General features: G+C 45.2%; 1 protein-coding gene across 1 annotated transcript in view; it reads right to left on the bottom strand.

Moving 5' to 3' along the window:
- Positions 1-13,621, bottom strand: part of LOC140208163 (alpha-2-macroglobulin-like) — a 41,326-nt gene extending 27,705 nt beyond the window's left edge. Inside the window, exons 1-5 of the mRNA XM_072276643.1 lie at positions 13,432-13,621; positions 11,367-11,488; positions 10,950-11,001; positions 5,994-6,077; positions 5,188-5,364 (exon numbers count right to left, since the gene is read on the bottom strand). Of these exons, the coding sequence (XP_072132744.1) occupies positions 5,188-5,364; positions 5,994-6,077; positions 10,950-11,001; positions 11,367-11,488; positions 13,432-13,621 (625 nt within the window). The remainder of the gene's footprint in view (positions 1-5,187; positions 5,365-5,993; positions 6,078-10,949; positions 11,002-11,366; positions 11,489-13,431) is intronic.
- Between the last annotated feature and the right edge of the window lie 672 nt (positions 13,622-14,293).

The raw sequence follows: 14,293 nt of genomic DNA, 5'->3' as shown, positions 1-14,293 counted from the left end.
CAGCCCTGGCAGTGTCCTTCTTCCATTTGAAAATTTCTTCTTATTTGGAATATATCTGTCTTGTACTTCCCTCATTTTTTGCAGAAACTCCAGCCATTGCTGCTCTGCTGTCCTTCCTGCAAATGTCCCTTTGCAGTCAACTTCAGCCCGTTCCCATCTCATGCCATTGTAATTTCCTTTATTCCACTGAAGTACCGACACATTCGATTTTAATTTTTCCCTCTCAAGAACTCAATCATATTGTGATCACTGTTCCCTAAGGGTTCCTTAACCTTAAGCTCTCTTATCACCCCGGATCATTGCACAACACCCAATCCAACACCACCGATCCCCTGGTGGGCTTAGCATAAAGCTGTTCTAAAAAGCCATCCCCTAGACATTCTACAAATTCTCTCTTGCGATCCAGTACTGGCCTGGTTCTCCCAATCCACTTTCATGTTAAAATCCCCAACGATTATCATGACATTGCCCTTCTGATACGCCTATTCTATCTCCTACTGTAATTTGTAATCCACATCCCGGCTGCTGTTTGGAGGACTGTATACAACTGCCATTAGGGTCCTTTTACCCTTGTCATTTCTTAAATCAACCCAGAGAGACTCGATTCCAATCCCAACCACAGCCTCAAAATTGAACATAAGTAAGGAGGATTTCTTTTGGCCAGAGTGGTGAATCTGTGGAACGCTCTGCCACAGACTGCAGTGGAGGCCAAGTCCATGGGTAAGTGGATCGTCTTCATGCAATGCTTTCGATGATTATATCCTCCAGATCTTCATTTTCATGGTAATGTTCAGGATGATCGTCAATATCTTCAAATTCTTAGTAGTTCCTAACTTGTTGAGGTAGCAAAATCATTTCTTTGCCACAGGCAGCTGAGGAGGCCAAGCCTTTATGTGTTTGAGACAGAGGTTGATAGGTTCTTGATTGGTCAAGGCATGAAGTGATATGGTGAGAGGGCAGGTGTGTGGGTTTGAATGGGATCCGGGATCAGCCATCGGAGTGGACTCGATGGGCTGAGTTTCCTAATCTGCTCCTGCATCTTATGATCTGACGCTCTTATGCCATTTTGTTGCTGCTGCCATCAGGTAGAAGGCACAGGGGCCTCAGGACTCGGACCACCAGGTTCAAGAGCAGTTACATCAGGCTCCTGAACAAAAGGGGATAGCTACACTCACTTAAGGACTCTGTAATCTTGTTATTTCATGCTCGTTCTTTATTGCTCTTATTTATATCTCCACTTGCTCAGTATGTTGTCCACTGATCCTGTTATAGTTGCTTCTATAGACTTGCTGAGAATGCCCGCAGGAAAACGAATGTCAGGGTTATGTGGTGGCATCTACGTACTCTGATAATAAACTTTACTTTGAACTCTGAACTTTGAACACTCCCTGACTCGTGCTTTTCTTGTAATTTACTTATTTAATATATATGCATCTGTTAGTCTCATGAGACCATGGTGTGCACACACACACACACACACACACACACACACACACACACACACACACATTCACACACACTCACACACACAGACACACACACACACAGACACACAAACACACACACACACACACACACACACACACACAGACACACAAACACACACAGACACAGACACACACACACACACACACACACACACACTCACACAGACACACACACACAGACAGACACACTCACACACACAGACACACACACACACAGACACACAAACACACACACACACACACACACACATACACACACAGACACACAAACACACACACACAGACACACACACACACACAACCAGTCTCTCTCTCTCTCAGAAACATACACATCATCCCTCCTTGCTCTCCCACATCTCTATGCAATGTCAAATACTGCTTCCATTAGGTGCTTTGCTGTGTTGGAGTCAGTTGTTTTTGAGTTCAACTACTAAAGTTTGCATCAGGACGAAAATTGAAGTTACCAACATTTTTAAGGCTTATATTTTCACAACATGTGGTGTGTGTCTCCCCCTGCTGGTAGCAAAGTGGTATAGCAGACACTACGGTTATATGACACGCACGCCGTTTTAATTCTCCTTTTGCCTGTCCCAGGGATGTGGCCTTACCTCAGAGTCAGAGTGTCAGTCTGCACAAATCACTATCTTGTCTTTGTCTGAGGTTTCACATCATCTGCACCTGTTCCTTTGCTTAAACTTTAAAATAAACGACTGCAAGGCAACTCATTCTTGGACTCCTAAAAGAGCCCGGGGATCAAAAAAAAATTCACCAGATTTTAAAAGAGGACGAATACATAATGTTAAATAGTCTCCGAAAGTTTGAAAAAGAATAGCGACCCTTTATAAAGCCTGTTTGATCTCTAAAAATAATTTTACCCAAAATATTCTCCAATCGATTGGCCATTATCTTTGACAAAATCTTAGCGTTGATATTCCGTAATGAAATAGGTGTATATTTCAGTAGGATCTTTATCTTTGTTAAGAATTAAAGAAACAGAAGCCTCATAAAAAGTAGAGGGTAAGTTGCCTTTCACAAAAGAATCCTTAAACATTTCCAACATATACAGAGAAAGCAACTTTCCAAATTTTTTATAAAATTCTACAGGATAGCCATCAAGTCCTGGGGACTTACCAGATTGCATTGAAAAAAATAGCTTTATGAATTATATATATATATTTGTCCTCTTTTAAAACTCCAAAATGTGTTGTATCTTTGGATGCTGAAAAAGCGTTCCACCGAGTCGAATTGAAATATTTATTCAATGTTTTAGAGAAATTTGGCTTTGGTGGTAATTTTAATAATTGGATTAAAATGATATATAAACCCCTATTGCTACTGTTGTTACTAACAATTGTAGGTCTCCTTTTCTCAGCTTTCATGGGGGACAAGGCAAGGCTGTCCATTAAGTCTTTTGTTGTTTAATTTAATATTAGAACCCCTTGCTATTGCTCTTCGTGAGGCTAAAAATATCCATGGGATCTCTTGTGAATGAGACCATGCATAAGGTCTCTGATGATTTATTAGTTTATATATCTAACCCTGACAAATCCATTCCTGACTTGCTAAAATTATTTAATGAATTTGGAGGTTTTTCAGGATATAAAATAAATTTTAATAAAAGTGAATTGTTTCCTTTAAATTATTCTGTCTCTATATATGATAATACTCCTTTTAAAATTACAGACTCTTTTAGATATTTAGGTATTATAATTACTAAAAAATATAAGGATCTTTATAAAGCCAATTTTGTTCCCTTAGTAGACTCTATAAAGTATTTATTTAGTAGATGGAGTCCACTTGCATTTTCATTTGTTGGTCGTATTCATACAGTTAAAATGATGATTTTACCGAAATTTTTATATTTATTTCAGAATATTCCTATCTTTTTGACTAGGAAGTTTATTGATCAGATTGATTCTATTATTTTATCATTTATTTGGAATAATAAAAGACCAAGAATTAGTAAATGTCACTTACAAAAATTGAAAAAGGATGGAGGTCTCGCTTTGCCTAATCTAAGAATGTATTATTGGGCTGTTAATGTGCGATACATGTCTTTTTTGGTTATACTGGGTTGATAAGAGCGATCGGCCAATTTGGGTAGACCTGGAACTGAAAGTTGTAAAACAGTTTTATTTAACCTTGTTATTGGGAGCTCCTTTACCTATGCAATTAGTTAAAGTTGTTAATTTAAACCTATATCCTGTGATTAAGTATCCTTCACAAATTTGTCTCCAATTCTGCAATTTCTTTCATCTTAAAAAATTTAAACTTTGTTGTTTAATTTACTAAAATTATTTTTTTAAGCCTTCTTTGAGTAATCCAATTTTTTTACTTTGGAAAAACAAAGGTATTAATTCTTTTTTGGATTTATTTAAAGAAGATAGATTGATGTCTTTCGAACAATTAATTGATAAATATTCTCCTTCATACTCACACTTTCTGCAATACCTTCAAGTTAGACATTTTTTACAAAAATATTTAAGTAATTTTCCTTACATATTGGAGGCTGACCTGTTAGATACTATTATGAGTATGAATCCTTTGATTAAGGGTTCTATTGGAAGAATTTATAATTTATTATTACAATGGGCTAAGCATCCTTTATCTAAGGTTAAACAGGATTGGGAAAAGGAACTTAATTTCACTTTTATGATGGAGGATTGGATGCGGATATTGAAGTTGGTTAACTCTTCTTCAATTTGTGCTAGCCATTCATTGATTCAATTTAAAATTGTACATCGTTATCATTTGACAAAGGAGAGACTTTCTAAAATCTTTTCTAATGTTGATAGTCATTGTGATAGACATAAAACTGAGATAGCTAAACTGACACATATGTTTTGGTCTTGTTCTATAATGAAACAGTTCTGGAAGTCGGTTTTTTTCAAAAATTTCTAAAGCACTTAAAATTAATTTACAGCCTAATAAATTAACTGTGCTTTTTGGAATAATTCCTCGAAATATTCATGATATTTCTGTGTCTGACCAACATGTTATTGAATTTGTTACATTGATAACTAGGAGGGGCATTTTGTTGAAGTGGAAGGATACATCAGCTCCCACTTTGTCACAATGGTTCTCTCAAGTGATGCTATATCTTAGTTCGGAGAAAATTAGAAGTCAAACCTTTGAACCTTTATTTGATTTTGAGAAAAGATGGGGCTCATTTGCTCGTTATTATCATTTCAGTTAATTGATATAATTTTTCCACGATCTAATTGTAAATTTTTTAGTATATTTTCTTTTCTTGCTGGCGGTTTGATGTTTATTTTTAGAAGCTTTTTGTATGACGCATGCCTCCGGGGTTGCACACCTGATGGGTTCTTTCTTTTTCTCTCACTTTTCTGCTTAGTAGGTTTTTTTTGTTATCACAAAATTTTTTTTCAATCTTTAAGATAATTTTTTTTGAGGCATTGTAAATGTTGTTACTTCTATGTACTCATGTTATTTTTCCTGTATAACAATAAAAAGATTTGAAAAGAAAGAAAAAATTCACCAGATTTTTACAGAAAAATGGAGATTTGATCTTTGAAGTGCTAATTAATTGTGATAGCGGGCAAGATTTTATTTCTCTTTCTCTCTCTGTCTCCCTTGCACACACCAGTCTCTCCCTCTCTCTCTCTCTCTCACACACACAGTCCCTCTCTCATGCCTCACAGCTGGTGTGAGGGGGAAATGGGCCGTGCCAGTGTATTACCTATCCGCAGGAAGCCGAGAGCTTTATCCTTGATTTGGGGTGTGAGCTGGTGCGTCTTCTGCAGGTAACTGAGCACGTAGATGTTGGGGGCGAACTTAACCATGTTCTGCTCTCCGCAGCCCGTGGGCAGTTTGAGCAAGTGGTCCAGATTTTCCATTGCACTCCCCATGAGATCACCTGCAGGTGAGAGAGGGGGGTCACGGGGTCACAGATCGCGTCTCACTATAAACGAGGCTTTCGAGTTCCCAGACGCTCCGACCCCATAGCAAGAGTGAGGTTGCTACACTCCCCTTTTCTTTTACAAAACTGTCAAAGTTCATTTACAAATAATCAATATTTACAATACAGTATGTTCAAATTAAAATATGGTTACTACCGTCTATTAAACAGTCAATACCACGAGGGCCCTCTGCTCCAGGAAGCCCCCCAGTGTGCCCAAGGGACCGCATGCTCCCTCACCAAGGACAGCCGGGCACGGACGTATCCTCAGAAAAGGGGCAGGCCGTCAGTCCTGGCAGTGGCCTCCACCTTCTGCCGCCTAGACCTGTGAATGGCCATCTTGGCCAGGCCCAGGAGCAAGCCAAGAAGAATCCTCGTCACGACCCGCTCCCTCTGAACTGGGGGCCCGTAGGTGCGGGTCTAAGGTGCAGCCAGAACCTCAGCGGCAGCTCTATGAGAAACTGAAAGAGTGGCTGCACCCTCTCACGTGCCGTTAACGCGTGGTACATTGACTCCTCCCGCCCGCAGAATGGGCAGGTGGACCGGGTGTCTGCCATATGGCACTGCCCGATGCAGCACCTCCTTACCCAGCACGGTGACGTAGGCTCTGGCCGACCCTTCCACCACGTCTTCCGGGACCTGCAGGTGGATCTTCTCCGTGATCTCCTTCCCTGGGGGTGGGACAGAGGAACAGGTCATACTCAAAGGCCTTTGGCAAGAGGAGGGTGTCTTCTCCTGTCTCCAGCCCTGCTGTGACTACAGAATTGGGTTCAGACCCAGATTCACGCCCAGTGGCCTCTTCATTAGGTACCCCTGTGCAGCTGCTCATTAATGCAAATATCTGATCAGCCAATCACGGGCACCAACTCAATGAACGAAAGCACACAGACATGGTCAAGAGGTTCGGTTGTTGCTCAGATCAAACATCAGAATGGGGGAAGAAATGTGCTCTAAGTGGCTTTGACAGTGCTGTTAAGAAGGAGTATCAGGTTGGCAGTGTTGTTAAGAAGGCGTATGGTGTGTTGGCGCGTGGCCAAGTGGTTAAGGCGTTCGTCTAGTGATCTGAAGGTCGCTAGTTCGAGCCTCGGCTGAGGCAGCATGATGTGTCCTCGATCAAGGCAGTTAACCACACATTGCCCTGCGATGACACCGGTGCCAAGCTGTATGGGTGCTAATGCCCTTCCCTTGGACAACATCGGTGGCGTGGAGAGAGGGGAGACTTGCAGCATGGGCAGCTGCTGGTCTTCCATACAACCCTGCCCAGGCCTGCGCCCTGGAAACTTTCCAAGGCACAAATCCATGGTCTCATGAGACTAACGGATGCCTATATAAGAAGGCGTGTGTTGTGTTGGTTTCATCAACCGTGGGATTGAGTTTAAGAGCCGAGAGGTAATGTTGCAGCTATATATGATCCTGGTCAGACCCCACCTGGAGTACTGTGCCCAGTTCAGGTCGCCTCACTACAGGAAGGATGTGGAAACCACAGAAAGGGTGCAGAGGAGATTTACAAGGATGTTGCCTGGATTGGGGAGCATGCCTTATGAGAGTAGGTTGAGTGAACTCGGCCTTTTCTCCTTGGAGCGACGGAAGATGAGAGGTGACCTGATAGAGGTGTATACGATGATGAGAGGCATTGATCGTGTGGATAGCCAGAGGCTTTTTCCCAGAGCTGAAATGGCTAGCACGAGGGGGCACAGTTTTAAGGTGCTTGGAAGTAGGTGCCATAGAACATTACAGCACAGAAACAGGCCTTTTGGCCCTTCTTGGCTGTGCCGAACCATTTCTCTGCCTAGTCCCACTGACCTGCACACGGACCATATCCCTCCATACACCTCTCATCCATGTACCTGTCCAAGTTTTTCTTAAATGTTAAAAGTGAGTCCGCATTTACCACCTCGTCTGGCAGCTCATTCCATACTCCCACCACTCTGTGTGAAGAAACCCCCTCTAATGTTCCCTTTAAACTTTTCCCCCCTCACCCTTAACCCATGTCCTCTGTTTTTTTTCTCCCCTAGCCTCAGTGGAAAAAGCCTGCTTGCATTTACTCTATCTACACCCGTCATAATTTTATATACCTCTATCAAATCTCCCCTCATTCTTCTATGCTCCAGGGAATAAAGTCCTAACCTATTCAACCTTTCTCTGTAACTGAGTTTCTCAATCCCCAGCAACATCCTTGTAAACCTTCTCTGCACTCTTCCAACCTTGTTAATATCCTTCCTGTAATTTGGAGGATACTCCTAATTCGGCCTCACCAATGCCTTATACAACCTCACCATAACATTCCAACTCTTATACTCAATACTTTGATTTATAAAGTCCAATGTACCAAAAGCTCTTTTTATGACCCTATCCACCTATGACGCCACTTTCAGGGAATTTTGTGTCTGTATTCCCAGATCCTTCTGTTCTACTGCACTCCTCAGTGCCTTACCATTTACCCTGTATGTTCTACCTTGGTTTGTCCTTCCAAAGTGCAATACCTCACACTTGTCAGTATTAAACTCCATCTGCCATTTTTCAGCCCATTTTTCGAGCTGGTCCAAATCCATCTGCAGGCTCTGAAAACCTTCCTCACTGTCTACTACACCTTCAATCTTTGTATCATCAGCAAATTTGCTGATCCAATTTATCATCCAGATCATTGATATAGATGACAAATAACAATGGACCCAGCACTGATCCCTGTGGCACACTACTAGTCACAGGCCTCCACTCCAAGAAGCAATCCTCCACTACCACTCTCTGGCTTCTTCCATTGAGCCAATGTCTAATCCAATTTACTACCTCTCCATGTATACCTCACGACTGAATCTTCCAAACTAACCTCCCATGCGGGACCTTGTCAAGGCCTTACTGAAGTCCATGTACACAATATCCACTGCCTTCCCTTCATCCGCTTTCCTGGTAACCTCCTCGAAAAACTTTAATAGATTTGTTAAACATGACCTACCATGCACAAAGCCATGTTGACTCTCCCTAATAAGTCCCTGTCTATCCAAATACTTGTAGATCCTATCTCTTAGTACTCCTTCCAATAATTTCCCTGCTACTGACGTCAAACTTACCGGCCTATAATTTCCCGGATTACTTTTCGATCCTTTTTTAAACAACGGAACAACATGAGCCACTCTCCAATCCTCCGGCACCTCACCCGTAGACACCGACATTTTAAATATTTCTGCCAGGGCCGCTGCAATTTCAACACTAATCTCCTTCAAGGTCTGGGGGAACACCCTGTCAGGTCCTGGGGATTTATCTACTCTGATTTACCTCAAGATAGCAAGCACCTCCTCCTCCTCAATCTGTATAGGTTCCATGACCTCACTACTCGTTTCCCTTATTTCCATTGACTCCATGCCAGTTTCCTTAGTAAATACAGATGCAAAAAAAACCCATTTAAGGTCTCCCCCATTTCTTTTGGTTTCATACATAGCCGACCACTCTGATCTTCAAGAGAACAAATTCTATCCCTTACAGTCCTCTTGCTCTTAATATACCTGTAGAAGGTCTTTGGACTAACCTTCACCTTGACTGCCAAAACAACCTCATGTCTTCTTGTAGCCCTCCTAATTTCTTTCTTATGTTTTTTTTTTCACTTTTTTTAACTCCTCAAGCATCTTATTTGCTCCCTGTTTCCTATACATGTCATACAACTCTCTCTTCTTCTTTATCAGAGTTCCAATATCCCTTGAGAACCAAGGTTCCTTATTCCTATTCACTTTGCCTTTAATCCTGACAGGAACATACAAACTCTGCACTCTGAAAATTTCTCCTTTGAAGGCTTTCCACTTACCGATCACATCCTTGCCAGAGAACAACCTGTCCCAATCCACGCTTTTTAGATCCTTTCTCATTTCTTCAAATTTGGCCTTTTTCCAGTTTAGAACCTCAACCCAAGGACCAGATCTATCTTTATCCGTGATCAAATTGAAACTAATGGTGCTTTGATCACTGGAACCAAAGTGTTCCCCTAAACACACTTTGTCACCTGCCCTAACTCGTTTTCTAATAGGAGATCTAATATTGCATCCTCTCTAGTTGGTACCTCTATATATTGATTTTGAAAACTTTCTTGAACACATTTTACAAACTCTAACCCATCTAGACCTTTAACAGTATGGGAGTCCCAATCAATATGTGGAAAATTAAAATCCCCTACTATCACAACTTTATGTTTCCTGCAGTTGCCTGCAATCTCTCTGCAGATTTTCTCCTCCAATTCTCGCTGATTATTGGGTGGTTACAATACAACCCCATTAATGTGGCCATACCTTTCCTGTTTCTCAGCTCCACCCATAAGGACTCAGTGGACAAGCCCTCTAATCTGTCCTGCCTGAGCACTGCTGTAATATTTTCCCTAACAAGCAATGCCAACCCCCACCCCACCCTTCGTTCCGTTGCCTCTATCACGTCTGAAACATCGGAGCCCTGGAACATTAAGCTGCCAGTCCTGCCCCTCCTGCGGCCAAATTTCACTAACGGCTATAATGTTGTAATTCTATGTGTCAATCCACACCCTCAGCTCGTCAGCCTTCCCCACAATACTCCTTTCATTGAAATAGACACACCTCAGAAGATTATTACCACCACTCACAATCCTCCTATTTGTGACTTTGCATGAACTTTTAATATCATTTATTTTCACCCCCGCTCCACTACCTGCTCTGGCACTCTGGTTCCCATCCCCCTGCAAATCTAGTTTAAACCCTCCCCAATAGCGCTAACAAACCTCCCTGCAAGGATATTGGTCCCCCTGTAGTTCAAATGTAACCTGTCTCTCTTGTACGGGTCCCGCCTGCCCCAGAAGAGGTCCCAATGATCCTGAAATCTGAAATCCTGCCCCCTACACCAGTTCCCCAGCCACGTGTTCATCCACCAGAGCATCCTATTCTTACCCTCACTGGCACGTGGCACAGGTAGCAATCCTGAGATTACCACCCTTGAGGTCCTGCTTTTCAACTTCCTACCAAGCTCTCTATACTCACTGTCCAGGACCTCCTCACTCTTCCTTGCTATGTCATTGGTACCGATGTGCACCACTACATCTGGCTGATCACCATCCCACTTCAGAATGCTGGGCACGCGATCAGAGACGTCCCTGACCCTGGGACTGGGGAGGCAACAAACCATCCGGGAGTCTCTGTCACGACCACAGAACCTCCTGTCTGTGCCACTAATTATCGAGTCCCCTATCACTACCGCTCTCCTCTTCTTCCACCCTCCCTCCTGCACTGCAGAACCAGACTCAGTGCCAGAGATCTGGCTGCCGCAGCTAGTCCCAGGTAAGTCATCCCCCACCCAACAGTATCCAAACCGGTAGACTTGTTGTTGAGGGGAATGGCCACAGGGGAACCCTGCTCTGCCTGCCTTTTCCCAACGCCTTGTTAATGAGAGAGGTCGGAGGAGAATGGCCAGACTGGTTCAAGCTGACAGGGAGAGGGCCACAATTCAGGCAGGCCCTGGCGACTCACCCGGGCACGTACTGGAACCTCAGGATCCATTTTTAAAAAACCCCTCAGACCATGTGGAAATCCACCTACCAGCGGGACAGAGCAGGGAGCTGCGCGACAACTCAACCTCTGAGCCTTCGGGCTGCGGAGAGAGGGAGACACGGGGTGAGTTAGAGCGACGGGCAAAGAGGGACGGAGGGAAGTGGTCCGGAGTGAGAGAAGTTGAGGGAGGGAGTGAAGGGGGGGGACTGGGAGACAGGAGTGAGGGTATTGAGGGCTTAGAGTGAGGGAGGAGTGAGGAAGGGGGAGGGAGAAATGAGGGCTGTGAGTGAGGAGGAAAGGGAGGGTATTGAGAGGAGTGAGGAGGGAAGTGAGGAGCAATGGACGTCAGGAGCTACGGGAGTGAGGGACGGAGGAGAAGGCGAGTCAGGGACACGGTGCGTGGAGGCGGCGTCTCCAGGAGGGGACGGACTCCGGCTCCGAGCAGCCACGGAGAACCGCGCTGACCTCAATAATCAGCGGCTTCCGGATGATGTCGATGGCTCCCCGGGGTGGGATGACGACGACTTCATTCCCACACAGGATGGGTGAGCTGACGGACTCTGCCCGTACCGTGATGTTCACCTCGCCTGGAAAACAGAGAGGGTGAGCGGGATAGAGTTGGGGAGGGGAGGGTCAAGAGGAATGAAGAGGATGAGACAGACAGAGAGAGAGAGAGAGAGAGAGAGACCATAAGATATAGGAGCTGAAGTAGGTCATTCAGCCCATCGAGTCTGCTCCACCATTCAATCACGGGCTGATCCAATTCGTTCAGTCATCCCCACTCCCCTGTTTTCACCCCATACCCTTTGATGCCCTGGCTAATCAAGAACCTATCGATCTCTGACTTAAATACACCCAATGACTTGGCCTCCACAGCCACTCGTGGCAACAAATTCCACAGATTTACCACCATCTGACTAAAGTAATTTCTCTGCATCTCTGTTCAAAAAGGACGTCCTTCAATCCTGAAGTCCTGCCCTCTTGTCCTAGACTCCCCTACCATGGGAAATAACTGTGCCATATCTAATCTGTTCAGGACTTTCAACATTCAGAACGTTTCTATGAAATCCCCCCTCATTCTCCTGAACTCCAGGGAAATAAGGAGCCCAAAACTGCACACAATACTCCAAGTGTGGTCTCACGAGTGTCTTATAGAGCCTCAACATCACATCCCTGCTCTTATATTCTATACCTCTGGAAATGAACAACAACATTGCATTCACCTTCTTCACCACTGACTCAACCTGGAGGTCAACCTTTCGTGTATCCTGCACAAGGACTCGCAAGTCCCTTTGCATCTCTGCATTTTGAATTCTCTCCCCATCTAAATAATAGTCTGCCCGTTTATTTCTTCCCCCGAAGTGCACGACCATACACTTTCCAACATTGTATTTCATTTGCCACTTCTTTGCCCATTCCCCTAAACTATCTAAGTCTCTCTGCAGGCTCTCTGCTTCCTCAACACTACCCGCTCCTCCACCTATCTTAGTAACATCAGCAGATTTAGCCACAAATCCATGAATCCCATAGTCCAAATCATTGACATACATTGTAAAAACCAGCAGTCCCAACACTGACCCCTGTGGAACTCCACTGGTAACCAGCAGCCAGCCAGAATAGGATCCCTTTATTCCCACTCTCTGTTTTCTGCCGACCAGCCAATGTTCCACCCACGCTAGTAACTTCCCTGTAATTCCATGGGCTCTTATCTTGCTAAGCAGCCTCGTGTGGGGCACCTTGCCAAAAGCCCTCTGAAAATCCAAGTACACCACATCTACTGCATCTCCTCGAAAAACTACAGTAGGTTAGTCAGGCAGGATTTCCTTTTCAGGAAACCATGCTGGCTTGGGTAAATCTTGTCATGTGCCTCCAGGTACTCCGTAATCTTATCCTTAACAATCAATTCCAACAACTTCCCAACCACTGATATCAGGCTAACAGGTCTAGAGGTTCCTTTCTGCTGCCTCCCACCCTTCTTAAATAGCAGAGTAACATTTGCAATTCTCCAAATGCCAGAATCTATTGATTCTAGAAATATCGTTGTTAATGCCTCTGCAATCTCTCCAGCTACTTCTTTCAGAACCCGAGGGTGCATTCCATCAGGTCCAGGAGATTTATCCACCCTCAGACCATTAAACTTCCTGAGCACCTTCTCAGTCGTAATTTTCACTGCACAAACCTCACTTCCCTGACGCTCTTGAAAGTCTGGTATACTGCAGACATCTTCTACATTGAAGACTGATGAAAAATATGCATTCAGTTCCTCTGCCATCTCTGTGTCTCTCATTACAACACCAGTGGGACAGAGAGACAGAGACGGAGAGACAGAGAGAGCCAGAGAGAGAGAGAAGGACCGCTCCTCCCTGACCCAGGGGTCGGTGGGACAGGGATGGCGAAGGGGAACCCAGGGCCGATTCTCTCCCTCCCTCCCTGACCCAGGGGACTGTGGAACAATGGGGGGGGGAGGTGATGGGGGAACCCAGGGCCGATCCCTCCCCCCCCGATGTTCAGAGGTGGATGTCGTACTCACCCAGCCCCGAGGCGGTCAGGTTCCAGCTGAGGGTAACACTGTCCTTGGACAGGACGCACAATTCGTGCTCGCGGTTGGATGCCAAATCGAAACCCTCGGCTTCCTCCAGGGTGATCTTGACCTTGTGGCGGTGGGAGGGAGAAGGGGAGAAGGCGTCAGCGGGGTCCTCAGGGTGGGGATAAGTGGTCATGACGGTGAGCCGAGCCAACGAGCAGTCTGGGGGGGTAAAATGTGAAGGAGAGATGGCGGACCAACGGGGAGACGAGGGAACGGTGTCGGAGGGGGTGAGGAGGGAGTGGTGTGGGAGGGGGTGAGGAGGGAACGGTGTGGGAGGGGGTGACGAGGGAACACTGTGGGAGGGGGTGAGGAGGGAACGGTGTGTGAGGGGTAAATGAGGGAACGGTGTGGGAGGGGGTGAGGAGGGAACGGTGTAGGAGGGGGTGAGGAGGGAACACTATGGGGGGGTGATGAGGGAACGGTGTGGGAGGGAGTGAGGAGGGAACGGTGTAGGAGGGGTAAAGGAGGGAACGGTGTTGGAGGGGGTGAGGAGGAAACAGTATTGGGGGTGAGGAGGGAACTAAGGGAGGGGGCGAGGAGGGAACGTTGTGGGAGGGAGTGAGGAGGGAACACTGTGGGAAGGGGTGAGGAGGGAACGCTGTGGGAGGGGATGAGGAGGGAACGGTGTGGGAGGGGGTGAGGAGGGAGCACTAAGGGTTAGGTTGAGAGTATGCGGGCAGTGGGCAAATCAGCCCTCTTGTGCTTTTTGATCTCCTCACTTGAGATTCAATTTCACGCGACCCTGCCACTTTGATCTGGCCCACGCCTTCATTAACCAGGTCTAACTCTTGCCTTTCTTGGATCT

The sequence above is a fragment of the Mobula birostris genome, chromosome 13, assembly GCF_030028105.1.
Source record: "Mobula birostris isolate sMobBir1 chromosome 13, sMobBir1.hap1, whole genome shotgun sequence".
NCBI lineage: Eukaryota > Metazoa > Chordata > Chondrichthyes > Myliobatiformes > Myliobatidae > Mobula > Mobula birostris.
The sequence above is the reverse complement of the archived record's forward strand: the minus strand, read 5'-3'. Positions and strand labels throughout refer to the sequence as shown.